The sequence below is a fragment of the Malus sylvestris genome, chromosome 6 (genome assembly GCF_916048215.2).
Source record: "Malus sylvestris chromosome 6, drMalSylv7.2, whole genome shotgun sequence".
Classification (NCBI taxonomy): domain Eukaryota; kingdom Viridiplantae; phylum Streptophyta; class Magnoliopsida; order Rosales; family Rosaceae; genus Malus; species Malus sylvestris.
Window position 1 is genome coordinate 22,095,452 of NC_062265.1, and position 16,897 is coordinate 22,112,348.

The following is a 16,897-nucleotide window of genomic DNA, read 5'->3' on the forward strand; positions in this document are numbered from 1 at the left end:
CAAATCTTCACACATGCATCCAGTAACCCGAAATTTAGGTTCGATTCAAGGAATTGCAAGTCAAACCTACTCCATGGGAAAGCTTATTATTAAGCCTTCTTATGACAAGATTCGTTCGAACCCTCCTTATGGACCATTTAGATATTTTATGGTTTCGGTTGACCCTTCCACACGTTGGTCACACATGTGCTTATTGTCCACAAAGAACGTTGCATTCTCTAAACTGTTGGCTCAGGTTATCAAGCTCAGAGCTCACCACCCTGATTATCCGATTAAATCTGTTTGATTGGATAATGCTGGAGGATTCACATTTGAAACTTTTGATAAATATTACATGTTGGTTGGGGTTGAAGTTGAACATCCAGTACCCCATGTTCACACCCAAAACGGCCTGGTAGAGGCATTCATTAAGCACTTACAAATGATTACTCGATCGGTGGTCATACGTACCAAGCTCCAGATAGCTACTTGGGGCCACGCAATATTGCACGCAGCCATGTTGGTCCACCTGAGGCCTGTTGCAACCCAATCATATAGCGCCATTCGGTTGGTTAACGGATACGAACCCGACATATGGCATTTGCACGTTTCTTGTTATGCGATCTATGTCTCGACTTCACCATCCTTACGTACAAAAATAGGGCTTTAGCAAAAGATAGAAATCTATGTTGGATATGATTCTCCTTCAATTAATCGTTACTTAGAATCTTTGACAGCCGATCTGTTTATCCTCAAAAGAATCTTTGGCAGCCGATCGTTGACCACTCGTTTCATAGATTGTCACTTCTATGAGACAATCTTCCAGTCATTAGGGAGAGATAAGAACGTCATTGTTCCTGAAGAATGATGTGAATTATTGTGGACAACTCCCACTTTGTCTCATTTAGATCCGCACACGGCTTAATGTTAAACTGAAGTGCAGCGCATATTAGATCTTTAGATTATAGCTCAAATGATGCACCCCGACCTAGGAAGGTCGAAGCATGTTGGCCATCACCGTGAGGTGATGTAACCATAAGGGTAAGTGATGTGAAAAAGTGGATAAATTTAAAACTAATTAGAACTAATTATACTAAACAGTGAAAAAGTGCACAATCGTGGGAATAACCCACTATAATTATTCAGAGCATAATAGACAGTACGACTACTGAAGAATGGTCCAAAGCAGCTAAAGTACACATATTACACAACAGTGGATAACTTCATACTTCTAAACCAAAGAGAATGTCAAAACTGTTGAGATTCCTCGAATGCCACAAAGAGTACAACTATCTAGGTCCTGGAAGGACGAAATTTTCTTAGGGGGTGGATTGTAACATCCCACATTAACCAACGGAAAGGAGGTGATGTGCCTTATATGTATAGGCCTATCTTCATATAGCACGAGGCCTTTTGGGGACTCACTGGCTTCTAGTTCCATCGAAACTCCAAAGTTATGCGAGTTCGGGCAAGAGCATTCCCAAGATGGGTGACCCACTGGGAAGTTCTCGTGTGAGTTCCCAGAAACAAAACTGCGAGGGTATGAGTGGGGCCCAAAGTAGACAATATCGTGCTATGGCGGAGCCGGTCTAGGATGTGACAGAATGGTATTAGAGCCACTATGTCGTATGGTGCAAGTGTGCCGATGAGGACGTGGAGCCCCTAAAGGGGGTGGATTGTAACATCCCACATTGACCAACGAAAAGGGGGTGATATGCTTTATATGTGCATGCCCACCTCTATATAGCATGAGGCCTTTTGGGGACTCACTGGCTTCGGGTTCTATTGGAACTCCAAAGTTAAGCGAGTTCGGGCGAGAGCATTCCCACATATTCCAACTGCGAATGTGCCTGCAAAGATAGATGTATCGAATGTACGAGGACTTCTCTCCTGGAGGCTTAGGACGCCATTTTGACCAATCCACATACATTAGCAGCTAGCCAATCCTCTACCCTTATACAAAAGCATGGCAGACATGGTTCAAAGGATTCACACCCCCGGGAAGAGGAAATTCATGGCACAAGTACCTGCTAAGCATACTATGAATCCGATTGTTGCCTATTCATTCTATCCAAGCCTACCATGAATTTGACTATTCATTTTATCCAAGCCTACCATGAATCTGATTGTTGCCTATTCATTATGCTAGCTTAGATGATGTTTGGTGTAGAAATGAAATGATCATGACGATGCATTAGCATATGCAGTAGCTACTGAGATCATGTTGAGCGTTGACATTAAACTTGGTTCCGTTGATGAATGTCAACGTATAACTGATTGGTCAAACTGAAAACAAGCAATCCAAGTCGAACTCGATTTGCTTGCAAAACGTAAGGTGTTTGGACCTGTAGCTCCTACTTCTCCACATGTGAAGCTCGTTGGCCACAAGTCGGTTCTCATTCAAAAGCGTAATGAGAAGAACGAAATTATGCATTACAAAGCTCCTCTTGTTACGTAAGGCTTCTCACAGCGTCCCGAGATTGACTATAACAAAACTTATTCATCCGTTATGGATGTGATTACTTTTTGCTACCTTATCAGTTTCGTAATTTCCAAAAAAGAAATTGAGTATACAACTGATGGATGTAGTAACTACATATCTATGGGGATCTTGATACAAAAATTTATATGAAAGTTTCCGATGGACTTACATTGATTGGATCAAATATTTCCAACCCCGGAACACGCTCTCAATTTAACTGAGGCGTTTACTTTACGGTTCGAAGCAATCTAGAAGAACATGGTATAACCGTCTGAGTGAGTATTTGACTAGTTAGGGATATATGAACAACGAACTATGCCCGTGCGTGTTCATTAAGAAGCCACATTCCGGTTTTGCGATTCTTATAGTTTATGTCGATGACATGAACTCATCGGAACTCCTAAAAAGCTCGAAAGGACTGCCACGCACTTGAAGTCAGAATTTGAGATGAAAGATCTAGGAAAGACTCGATACTGTCTAGGAAAGACTCGATATTATCTCGGTCTCGAAATAGAGCACCGTTCAGATGGAATCTTAGTACATCAACCTAACTATACCCAGAATTTGTTACATTGCTTTAATGAGGATAAAGCGAAGCCTTCAAGTACTCATATGGTCATTTGATTGCTACATACAAAACGAGATCCTTCCGAATGAGGATGATGAAGAGATTTTGGAACCTGAAGTTCCTTATCTAAGTACGATAGGGGCTTTATTGTACTTAGCTCAATGCACTAGACCGACATCTCTTTCGCTGTTAATCTTTTGGCAAGATACAATAATACACCGACATGCAAACACTGGATTGGTGTTAAAGACATCCTCCATTACCTTAAAGGTACTACGTATCTGGGCTTATTTTATCCTTACGGATCCCTGAGTAATGTCGCACTCCCTTATCTTGAGTCGATTCCCACCTTGTTGGTTATGTCAACGTAGGATACTTTTCTAATCCATACAAGGCGTGCTCTCAAACGGGTTATGGCTTTACCATTTGAGGCACCGCAATCTCTTGGAGGGCAACTAAGCAAACCTTAGTTGCCACTTCGTCTAACCATGCTGAAATTTTTGCCTTACATGAAGCAACTTAGGAATGCTTCTGGCCGAAAGCAGTTGTGGGCCATATTCGAAGCTTTTACGATCTTTACTCCATCGTTGACATCCCAATGACGATCTATGAAGTAACGCAACATGCATCAAACATCTCAACAAGGGTTACATTAATGGAGATAACATCAAGCAGATTGCATTGATATTCTTTTCTCACATCAATAGCAAAAGCATCAGAAGATTGAAGTCACACAAATCCATTCGCAAGACAATCTGGTTAACCTCTTCACCAAATCACTACCGAATGCGACATTTCAGAAACTTGTTCAAGGAATAGGTATGCGTAAACTTTCTGAGTTATAACATTGTTAGTTCTTTTTGGAATTATGTCAAACTCAGGGGGAGTATCCTAAAGTATACTTGCTTAATCTTAATGTACTATTTTTCTCTACGATTAGGAGCATTTTTTCCCAATCTGAGTTTTTGCTACCTAAAGAGGTTTTGACGAGGCACCCACCTTAGGTTAATCATATCCCATCTCGTAGATATTTTATTTGATTTTGCATTACTCACGCATTTTTCCTTAGACTAAGGATTTTGTCCCTACTCGGGTTTTACCATAACCTTAGGGTTTTTTGTGTGACTTAGTTCTATATGCAAGTTCCTACTTTACTTTGAGACTAGCATGTTCCCAGAATCAGTGCCGACGAGTTGACTTTCTCAACTCTACATGATGCCGAATCTACTTAAGTATTTACACACTGAAGGAGAAGTGTTAGAAACTTTTTATTTAAGTGTGATTGTGTAAATCCTAAATTAGATTTGATACTAGTTATTCTTCCCTATTAGGACTTGTATTCCTTGGAGAATAATGATTCTTGCCTCCTTTATTACTATAAATAAAGGCACTGCGTAGGGGGAATAACATATCCTCTACACAACCCTACAAACACATCTCTCTACTCTCTCTCTCTCTCTCTCTCTCTCTGTTGGGCCTTCTCTCTCTCCCAGTCAGATACAATAAGCCATAATAATTTTTTGTGTTTTAACAAATGATCTATATTTTTAAGTAGTCTTCAGTTCAGTTTTTAAAAATAGTGCAACCAAACAAGAATTAAAGGCCCAAAACTCAAAAAGTATTTTTGAGTTTGAAAAGTTGTATTCAAGTTGAATACCAAATAGACCTTTAAGAATATTATTCTTTCCACCATCCTTTTTTCTTCTCACTGAAAGTACAAAAAGTTTAGACACAATTCTTGCAGTTTAATTTGTTTTTAGACATATGTAATTGAACACCTTTATCTCTCTTTTTGTGTTATTTGGTTCAATTTTAGTTGTCATAACATTGTTGAACAACAAAATAAATTTGGGCTTCATTATATCGGAACTGGATCCTCTCCGAGGCAAACCCTCGGGATCCTGCTGAGCGACAAATATGGGCCGTTGGATTTCAATCCAATGACTACAATTATTATAACTTTAAAAGAGACCCCTTATGTGTAGCCGTTGGATCAAAATCCAACGGCCCGCATTTGTCGCTCAGCAGGATCCCAAAGGTTTGCCTCGAAGAGGATCCAGGTCCCATTATATGTATCTACAAGGCACATTCACAATTCTCTTTGGTATTAAAATATTGGGGAGAAATATTTTCTAAAAGATGACATTTATACGTACTTGTAGGCTTGTTGCTACAAAACATTTGTTACTCAAAGATGAGTAGGAATTCTTACTCAAAACTCTTTTAGGGCTTTTTGCTCATGATCAAAATTGTTCATATTATAAATCACACTGGAAAGATCACCTCTGCAAAAAATGAATTAAAACTAAGGTTGTTTAGTTAATCTATTGTAGTAAATGTATAGATGGCTTGTAATGCTTTTACTAATTCCGTTCATTTATTTTTATACTATTCGATGACTAAACGATCTTAATTTTAATTGATTTTTTACAGAGGTGATCTTTTTAAAGTGTGATTTATAATATGAACGGTTTTGATCATAAACACAAAGTTCTATGAGTCAGCAACGAGAAATTTTAAGTAGGAATTCCTACTCATAATTTGAGTAGCCAAATATTATTCATGTATATTTCGTATTTTTCTTTTGCCATTTGTCACATGAGAGGAAGGGGACTTTAAAGCAATCCAACAAGATCCTCTTCAGATCCTGTTGGTGAGGATCATGGGAATTCATACATTGTGTCCGTTTATTGCACATCGTGCGGTTAGTTTTTGTCAAGTATTATTTGTATTTAATTTTAAATAAAAATATTTAAAATGATTTCTAATCACACGATATATGATGAACAAATATGATTTACGGATCCCCGAAATCCTCACAAAGAGGATTCGGCGAGGATCCGAATTCGAAAGCAATAACAAAAGATAAAGGTCGAGGCAAATTCGCAAAAAAGCAATGCCAAACGATAAGTGAATCGGCACAAATACTAACTGAAGTCAATAATCTCAACCATTTACTTTTCATGTCTTCAATTAGTAGGGTAAAGAAACAGTCGAAGTCAAATATCGTTTAATTTTTGTTTGATCATAATCATAGGAAAAATGATTAGCCACTAGCTAATATTTTGTATGATTTATTACAAAGTAGACGATATGAATCATGAGAAAAGTTAAAGAGGCTCAGATAAAAGTGAGATTATTTATAAATTTCTTATTATTTTATGTTTTTAATACAATATTTATAATATTGGTACGGACATTAATATTAAACTGTAAGGTAACATACTCCATATAAATTCCCACTTTAAAAAAATCATTTTAGCATTTCTCTCGAATCTTTGGTGTATTGCACGATGACCCCCGACAACAATGATGTACATATCTTGCAGGATTATACGAGACAGCTACACCCACACTTAAGCAATGATCATTAAAAATACGTCTATTTATTTGAATACAATTGTATAAAACCGAAAAACTAAGGATTTAGTTAAATTATTTTGTAGAATTCGTTGCAAAACAGTACTGTTTAAATGATTACATGATCTCATTTGATGTGGATGCTAAAAAGGGTCATTGATTCAGATAGATACTGTCCTGTTTATAGCAAGCGACACTAGGTTTTGAGTGTTCGACACAATCCCCACATAAAGTGTGGCCGCAATAAGAAAATCATCGATTGTAATCCCAACTTTGGCATTTTTTGAGCCGCTTTGTTTGAAGATAAAGACTGCCCCCCACCATTGTTTTCCTTGTCTCTCTCTCCCCTTGCCCTTTTCCTTTTTTATCTTTCTGAAACGATGACTTGATTTGTGATTTAAGCTACGATATGTGGATTATTGTATTACGGTTAATGTACTACTTTATGGGTGATTTTGTACTCATGCATATAAATTGATGTATGTTAGGGAGCCATCGATTAAATATGATTGTCTCGATCTCAAATGGAAAGGTAAACTCTGTGTTGAACTACGTATATACAATACATACAATACAGATTCTCGACTCGTTAAAAGACTTGAGTCCAAGAAGATGAAGATGCATGCATGGTGTTTATTTACATATCGTAAGATAAAGCCAAAAGACAGTCCAAATCCATCTATCCACAACTCAAGCATGAAAATAAAAAAATAAGAAGTTTTAACGAAAACACTACCTGTATTGTTTTTATTCTTAAAAGTCACTCTGATACTATTCACTTACAATACATTTTTATCACTTTAATTAAAATTTAAAATTTTTAAACTATTTTCATTAGTTTTCTTTAAAAAATAAATTCAACATTAACAGATGTGCAGTTGAATAGTGAATTCACTCACGGAGTAAAAACAAAAATGACAACAGAAGACTTGTGTAAGCGTCTTTAATCCTGTCTGCGAAAATTTTATTGTTTCGTCTCAACAATTTTTGCTCTCTTTTCTCTCTTTTCTAAAAACTTTTTGTCATTTGAGATGATTGAACACACATGAGGTTAGAGTCAGTTTGTCAGAGAAAGATCAGAACACTTCGTAGTTGTGATATTTACATTTTTCGGCATTTTGGTTAAGATCAAACGTAGTATCTGTTCTTATTAGTTTAATATAAGAATGTAGACCAATATTTCACACAATTTAAATTAAATTTTTTAAGAAGAGGGCTCACTTACAATAGTTTGCTATTAACACTCTCGCGTGTAACTTAAGCGTTGAACTACTGCTCCTGTCCCGCGAACCCACCAATATACTTGTATGTATATATATAGGAGATTGTTATTAGTATTCTAAAAATCTTATTTGGCACTCCAAACATTTTATATTTAGAAAGAAAAATACACTTGTGAGGAGTGCCAAATAAAATTTTTGAAATGCTAATAATTGTTCCTTATATATATATATATATATATATATATATATATATATATGACCTACAATCAATAATAAAAATAAAGTTTTAACGAAACACTTCCGATACTATTCACTTTTAACGAAGATGACATTTTTACTCTAAAAAATCACTCATAGTACTATTCACTTATAACATATTTTTATCTTTTTTTATTAAAACTTAAAATTTTCAAATCTTTTTCATTAATTTTTTTTAATAAAAAATTTAAAGGTAAATGGTGGTGAAGAAGCTTTTCCCACTTTCCACAACTTGTGATTTTGATTGATTGCCAGGGCAGGTGTTTGGGTACACAGATCTTAAGAGGTCCCCAGAGTAGTGACACGACTAACTTAGATGGGGCTAAGAAAGCGGCCCCCACCAAACCGTCTCAACTGGTTCGAAGATGGGATAACACCATCATCATGGATCTTAAGGCCCAAAAACCCTAGCCCAAATTCCAAGTACTCCATGTAAATGTCATGGTTTCTTTGAAGTTGCCTTCTTTATCTTATATGGTTTCTTAGTTCTTTATTTCTCTTTATCTTATAAGGGAGTGGATTCCTATTTTTTGAAAGAAAAAAAAGGGGATTAGTTATGGGTCTTACTTCGCATCAAATTTCAATGATCTGAACTATTTATTTTGTAAGTCTCGATTAATAGATCATCCTTACAAAAATTCAATTCAGTCCGAAACCATTTGCTTATCTATTTTGTCAATTTCTTTGAACTCAATTAAATGCCTTAAATATTTTCGATTTGGTTAATATTTTAAGAGGATGATCTATGAAATACAACTTAAAAAAATAAACAGTTTAAATAGTTAAAGTTCAATATGATATGGGCCTTACAACTAATTCTCATTTTCATAGAATAAAAAAAATGAGATTCCTTCCCTCAAATGCTTCCTGTAGTTTATATGTTCTTGTCCTCTTTATTCATGCCTTTTGATTAAAGCAAAGCAGAGGTAGTGTGATACAATTACTCTAAAAAAAATTAAATTTGTTGATTCGTCACAGATATTAAAATAGGTAAAAAAAAAAACATAAACGGCTGAAATTATGAAACAAAATTGCACGACAAGAGAACATTCTTGTTATTATTTTTTGTAGAATGCAACGATATATTTACACTAAATATAAAAGGATGTATTTACATTAAATATAAAAGAATGAAGGACTCACGCTAAGCTACACAAATCACAAAAGTTTATCTTAATAATTTAGTATCAAACTCGTTATAAGCGAAATTTGAGTATAAAAAAATTCTCACTTGCAAATGAAAATGAATACCACTAAATTTGAATCTCTTTATTAAAATATATTTTCATTCATAATCGCAATTTCCCAAAAAAAAAAACCAATAACCTGAATGAGATTTCATGCACACATCTGACATCCACGTGTGATGCTCGGCTGACATGGACGGCTCAGATCCATCGGCACAAAAAATAGAATATTCAGATTCGTCCATCTAATATTATATCAACCATGGTTCCAAGTGGAATTACCAACACGTCCCCTCACTAGGGATATTTTATTAAATTATGAGCGTTAATGAAAAGGATTTGAACAAATTTTAATTTAATAAAAAATCACAATAAACTATTATTTAATGAAAATGATTTAAAATTTAATTATAATGACATAAAACTATTCATATATCAGACTCCACAATCATAAAAACTTACGAATTGAAGAAAAAGCTCAACAAACAGTAAATATGTTTTTCAAACGTACCCCTGACAGAACCTAAAGAAGCCCGTTTACTGTCTTTGCATTTTTTGTCACGTATGGGGCTTTGGTATTGCCTCGTTTTCCGCACCCACCACTGTCACGCAAGGTTCTAAAAAACGCTAGACACTAGTTGGGCGGCGGGCTAACGCCTAGCGCCCAGGCAGCCTAGGTGGATTTAGGTAAATTTTTTGTATATCCTGTGAATAAGTGCATAGTGACTCTTACAAAACAGGTAGAAAATGTACAAAACAAATATTTCTTTCAACAAATGAAGTAATTCAAAAAGTCATCTATTTTCTTTAGGTGATAATTTGGGAGGCCAGTGGCGCAACAAAACTGTTGGCATCATATATTACCAGAACAAGTCTAGTTGAGCAGTTCCAGCAATACAGGAATAAGTCCCATGGTGAAAGTCTTCGCTAATGGTAAATTTTGATCACCCTAATACTAAACAGCAGCTCAGAAGCCATATGACAGATGAGCAATCAGGTTATAACTAACATATCAATTCTTGCTGCGAATTTTAACATGCAACCAATCCAAATGATCTTTTTCCTTCCAATAACAAAGTTAAAATAAAAAAATCACTACACCTTTTCCTTCCTGCCCGAGAACATTTTCTTCTGGAACAAAGCAGTTCTAAAAAACAAGTTCACATCTGCAAATCATAATAATATGGTATACTTCAGAACAAGTTTTCATAGGATAAAATTAACAACAATGAGTCAAATGTTCGAATGCTATACATTCAGACACTAATAGAAAAGAAAATCGAGCTACGAAAGTTACTAGGCATCAAACTCTTCTTCACCATATCCCTCCAAGACCCTCTCCGTGTCGGACTCGAACTCAATTTCTTCATCATCTCCTTCTTCTTCTTCCGTGTCCTCATCCGATATAAAATCTTCTTCATGAAGTTCTCTTACTTCAACATTTTTAGAACTCCCCCTAGGCTCTAAGGAACTACCTACCTCCGATGTCTCTCCAATTCCCGAGCCAAACTCAAGTTCTTCATCACCACCCTCCACAATCCATCCTTAAGCCATACTAGCTTCACTTGCAAGTAGTATGTCCACTTTCTTCTCCTTTTCTCTTTTCTTCTTGTTCATAATCCTTGCATTAAATTGGACATAGACTAAATTATTTAACCTTGTTGTATCTAGTCTATTCCTTTTCTTTGTATGTATACCTTCAAAAGAACTCCAATTTCTTTCACAACCGGATGAACTTGTAGTCAATGAGAGTATCTTTATAGCCATCCTTTGCAAATTAGGCACATCATTTCCATAATTATACCACCATGCAGCTAATGAAAAAAAAACACACAATTAGTAATGAAAAATAAGTAGTAAACTCAAATTTAATAAATAAAATATAAGCATATGTGAATAATATTCATACCCGGATTATAGTTTTCATCATTCTCAACGCATCCAAGTTCGGCCAAATGTCTTCCAAATCCACCTTCTTTTACTCTATACTTGTGCATCTCAACATTTACCACTTGGTTTTGAAGCTCATAGTTATCGGGGAAGAACTTCTCAACACAAGTAAAAATCCCCTCTATGACAATTGGATCATGTTGTATGCTTTGATTCTTGAAGAAATAATAAGGGTTCAAGAGGTAGCCCGCCAAATGCAATGGACTATCAAGCTGCTCACGAGCTTTTTCATCAATAATTTGAAGAATTGGTTGATAGTTGGCCTCATTGTTCTTGAATGTCTCTTTAATCTCCATCTTTGCTTTTTGTAGCTCTCCATACAAAAACCCCATTGATGGCTTCTTATCCCCATCCACAATTCGAAGTAGCTTGAATAAAGGTTCAAACACTTTCAAGAAAAGTGAGACCCCACTCCAAAAATGTGTATGCACTATTGTAGCATATGCCGTTTTCCCCTTTGTAGTCTTGACATGTTTGCATTGTTCTCATTCATCACTAGCAACCATAACCTTCAAGTCTTTTTTCTTATCCATCAAGCTTTGCAATGTGAGGAAAGAAGTTGCAAATCTAGTGACTCCATGCCTTATTATGTCTCTTTTCTTGGTATACTTCCTCATTAATGCCAAAGTTTTATGATGTGCATAAATGAAGATAGTGAAAGCCTTTGCCTTGTCAATAACTCCTTTGAACCTAGGGAGATTACCAATCCCTTGAAGCATGAGATTCAAAGTATGAGTGGCATATGATGTCCAAAACATATTCGGCCTCTTTTTCTTCATCATGTTTGCCGCCGCCATATTGTTAGAAGCATTATCGGTTACCACTTGAATCACATTTTGAGGCCCAATTTCTTCAACACACTTGTCAACATATTCAAAAATATATTCCCCAGTGTGTGCTTCACTAGAGCATTCCTTAGAAGAAAGAAATATGGTGCCTTCCTTGCAATTGACACATAAATTCATTATGCTTCTTCTTTTTCGGTCACTCCAAGCATCGGTTATAATTGAGCAACCATTCAAAGCCCACTCTTGTTCATGTTTCTTGAGTGACTTTTTTACTCTTTCTACCTCTTCTTTCAATAATGGCTCCCTTAATTCGTATTGGCTTGGAGGTAAGTAACCCGGGCCAAATTGACCAACCGCTTCCATCACACGCTTAAAGCTATCATTATCAATAGCATGGAAAGGAATACCAGCTTCATACACCCATCGAGCCACATATTGATCCACTTGATGTGCTCTTTCCTTCCAAATTGCATCATGGATGTTTTGTTGCCGAGTCTTCTTACTTCCCTCATTTGAAGAATCGGGATTGATGGAGGATGCAAACCTATCCATAGGTCCAAGAGTGCGAGGCCTTTTCCTTGACCCAATCACTTCAATGTCTTCTTATCTTTCTTGAATTTGTTGAAGTTGCACCCCTTCCCTTACTTCCATAATGTGTTTATCCCTTTGTTTCATCTTATTTTTTGCTTCTTCTAATGCGGCTCGACATTTGGCTTTATCTTCATCCGAAGACTTTGTGCATGCCGCTACATTTCCTCTTATGTTGGCTACATGTTGTTTTAATCTATGTACTCCACCTCTAATAATTTTGTTACACAACTTACATTTCACCTTATCTGAGTTTGTAGGATTTGCCAAGATCCCATATTCCTATCCCACATCTTCCGAGCTACGCTTCAACACATTTTTAGATTGAGAGGAGGACGACATTGCAGTAGATGCTCCAGAAGATGAAGTACCAGTCATCACAAAAAAGAAGAAACAATCCTAAAATTCATATAAAATAAACATTACAAACTTTTAGGTCTTAATCTCCCACAAAAAACTATTACAGTATTTTAACTTATAAGCCAACTCAGATTGTTTTGTTTTTCTATTTTGGTCAGCTTGTCAAAAGGCAAAATCTATGGCCAAAAAAAAAAAAAGCACAAACACACTTTGATAGCATAAATTAAACAAGTGGGACTTAAATCTGCTAACTTTCAAAATACAAAGAGTGGGACTTAAATTAAACAAGTTATATGGAATCCCAGAGTTGCTTCCACAAATGTCTGAGACAAAAACATCGTCCAGCCAAGACCTACTGTGACATTTTTGACAGAAATATTTACCATTAGCCTAATATTTACTATTACAATTGATCATGTATGTCATATATTAATGCAAGCAGTAAAGGACATTTCTCAATCAAGAAGGAAGAAAGAAAGAAGGGTAAGCGAGAAATTTAAACCTCAATTTATACTGGTTAACCAAAACAATGGCAATGTATTTCCTGGACAAAATTGATAAACAAATTTCTTCTCAACTGATTGATCTGCGCTGTAAACAAAAGAAGGAAGTTTATTGCTTTGTCCTAAGAAAATTATAAGTAAAAAGGATGTCTGGCTCTTAATTTGGGAAGAGAGAACCAAGAATTGAAATTGGCAGCTAGCAATTATACCTGTATACTATATTCATTCCACTTTCCAGTGCTTTTTGAAATAGATTATTGACTCGCTCCAGATCATTAGGTAATTGCTCCTGCAGAATAAATCTAATTAATTGAAATTTTTATGTGCATCCAGATGTGAAAAGACAAGCTCACAAGTACATGAACTAAGAAAAGTGAAACTCCAATCTTTATATCCAAAACAAGATTTCTTTTCAAAATAAAATAAAATGACCAACTTCTCATTTTCTTTTACAGATACCAAACACATTAAGTAGCATTCATGATCTTGCAGTTTTAGGTGCCACTTATTGCTAAATAATCAAAGTTCGGCTAATGCCAGGAAATTGTGATAGACGATGTTCTTGTTTATATGCAGTTTGGGTCCTCGCTGTCATATGAATATGATATATGCATCTATATATAATCGATAGACAATTAGGCTAAGATGTGCATCTGGATCTAGCAAACAACCAATATGGTCTAGTTCATCATACATACTAACCAGCACGAAAATACTATCAAAATTATCAGTAGACAAATAACAAATTGTCAGATTCCCCTTAATCCAATTGGTTTCAAATCCAAAACTCTGTAATTTTTCCAATACCTTAACAAATTCAACATTGAACATTTACAAATCTGTAGAACAAAAACTCACTTTTTGGGGGCTTCACAGCCTTCGCTGTTGACTTTAGCTGCAGAGTGCAAACTGCAGAGTTAGGGGGCTTCTCCTCTTCTTCATAATCGACGAGCTCCTTGAAGTTGCAGGCTTGTAGGTCACAGTCAAGCTATGGAGATTGGAGAATCGAGATGCAATGCAAGTGCATGTCGAGAGAATGAAGAGTCTGGATTGGAGTGGAGACTGTGGAAACTGGGACTGGGAGAGACGATCGATGACGATGAGTCGATGACCCGGAAAACCTCTCGAAGTCGCGCGGCGCAGGTCAGGTGAGTGCAGTCAGTGCAATCTGTGCAGATGAAGAAGAAGAGACGAAGTGGATGAACGGCGAAGTCCTTGTTTCTGAAATTAGGGTACTTGCAGGGCATGGGATAGAATAAAATATGAAATTCTGAATTAGAAGTTAGGAAAAAAAAAAAAAAAAAAAACCGCCCAACTCCGCCTAACCGCCCAGCCGCCTAGCACAGCCTAGGCACCGCCTAGAGCTTGGCCGATTTTTCAAGCTGATTTGCAAGAAAACGCCTCGGATGGTACCTGCCCAGCGCCTAGGCACCGCCTAGGGCGTTTTTTAGAACATTGCTGTCAGGTACTTACTTTACTTTTAGAGGTGTGATATTCACACATCTTTTTTTTTTCTCACACAACCTTTTAATTTTCGACCGTCAGATCAGATGAAATGAAAAAGATCAACAGATAGAAATTAACAAAGAATGTGTGAGAAGTAAAAAATGATGTGTGGATAGCACACCCCTATTTTTATTATTTTATTTTTGTTGTTTTGTGGATTTGTGTGTGCGCCGACATTTTCGAAGTTGGTATTTAATACTATTCATACTATATTTTTATATTATATTTTATACCATTTTAGGTGGTATTTGATGTGGACAACCACATCCTTTGAAAAATTTGCAAAACCCAAAGAAAGGAAAGAGAAAAACTCCTCGTATACCACAATCACTATTTAATTAACTAGTTTTTCTTAATTATTAGTTTATTAAATAATGAACTAAATTTAAAAATATGATTAATTCAAATGATGTGGTTGTTCACATTAAATACCACCTAAGATGGTATGAAAATATGATACAAAAACATGATATGAATAGCATATTATGCATGTATGCAGTATAATACTATCCTACTATGTTTATGTACAACTTTTCATCTTTGCCTTTCATAACTAAGAGCCAGAAAGATGTGGTTTGAAAGGAAATAATGAAATGTAAAGCGTTCGACCTAGCAATTTATAATTATTTTTTTCACTCTTTTGTGGTCTAAAAATTTGAAGTATTCAAAATCTCTCTAACTCCAATTAAATTATTAACTAGCAAGGGGTATACGCGCTATGCTGTGGATTTTAAAAATATATACGAATACAATACTATTTACACATATGTCAAAATCTACTTACAACTCTATTTACAATAACGAACAAAATAGGAAATGATTTTGTCCTATCTATTTACAACCCTAGTTACTCCTCCAACAAATCATGGTCATCATTTAAAATTTGTCAGGTGATAAACTAGCGATAAGAGTATCTATTATGCATCAACAGAATTTATCAATCTAAGAATTCGAGAATTTGAAATTGACTTACACAAGCAACATATTTGTTTTAGGATGTTCTTTTTGTAATTCACTCTGAAACCCTCTCTATATAAAATACAACAAAAAAAAATTATAAAAAAAACTTACATAATCTATGAGATAATTCACTTTTAAATTAGGATAATTCACACAAATATAAGTACAAAATCAATGATAAACTTCACTTTGAAACTTAATGTGCTCTCTTTGTTGTGGTTGTAGAAATAGTGTGAGTTGTTTTAAATATGTTTCAGAAATAGTGTGTAACATCCCACACCGTTCAGGGGAGTGGATCCTATAAGCCTTATATGTATATTCTCATCTTTACCTAGCACGAGGCCTTTTGGGAGCTCATTGGCTTCGGGTTCCGATATAGTGGATTTTGATGTTATTCTTGGCATTGGTTACACTACAATCGTGCTAAGCTAGATTGTTATGAGAAGATAGTCACTTTTCATCAGGCGAGGTTACCTGTGGTTACCTTTGTGGGTATACGTAGTGGTTTGAAACACAGCGTTATTTCTGCCGTGCGGGCCAATCCCTGGCCGAAAGTGTGTCAACGAGGACGTCGGGCTCCTAAGGGGGATGGATTGTAACATCCCACATCGCTCAAGGGAGTAGATCATGTAAGCCTTATATGTATATTCCCATCTCTACCTAGCACGAGGCTTTTTGGGAGCTCACTGGCTTCTGGTTCCATCGGAACTCCGAAGTTAAGCAAGTTCGGGCAAGAGCAATCCCATGATGGGTGACCCACTAGGAAGTTCTCGTGTGAGTTCCCAGAAACAAAACCATGAGGGTATGGTCAGGGCCCAAAGTGGACAATATCGTACTACGCCGAAGTCGAGCCCAAGATGTGGTAGGGGCCTGGGCGGGGATGTGACATAGTGTGAGTTATTTTGCTATAATTCCATAAATAGTACTTATTTTGTTCTCTTCCATAAATACTGTGAATTATTTTGGTTCAGCTTTTCGGAAATAGTGTGTAATTTTGTTGTAATTTAAAAAATAGTGGGTTATTTTGGTTCAGTTTTAGAAATAGTATGAGTTATTTTGTTGTAGTTCTAGAAATAGTTCAAAAAATAGTGAGTTATTTTGGTATAGTTTCAGAAATAGTGTGAGTTATTTTGTTGTAGTTTCAGAAATAGTTCATAAAATAGTGGGTTATTTTTGTTTAGTTTT

The 16,897-nt window shown here is 35.9% G+C and overlaps 1 protein-coding gene and 1 non-coding gene across 2 annotated transcripts; one reads left to right on the forward strand and one right to left on the reverse strand.

Moving 5' to 3' along the window:
- Positions 1-7,490: 7,490 nt before the first annotated feature.
- On the forward strand, positions 7,491-7,685 carry LOC126627543 (U2 spliceosomal RNA). The gene has a single exon (XR_007625039.1). It is a non-coding gene; the product is annotated as a U2 spliceosomal RNA (small nuclear RNA).
- A 3,807-nt stretch (positions 7,686-11,492) lies between these two features.
- LOC126625531 (uncharacterized) lies at positions 11,493-12,347 on the reverse strand. The gene has a single exon (XM_050294599.1). The coding sequence runs from the start codon at positions 12,345-12,347 to the stop codon at positions 11,493-11,495; it is 855 nt and encodes a 284-aa protein (XP_050150556.1).
- Positions 12,348-16,897: the final 4,550 nt, after the last annotated feature.

Bases quoted from the DNA above. Each gene is read 5' to 3' on its own strand.
- LOC126625531 (XM_050294599.1), bottom strand. From the start codon at position 12,347: ATGGATAGGTTTGCATCCTCCATCAATCCCGATTCTTCAAATGAGGGA.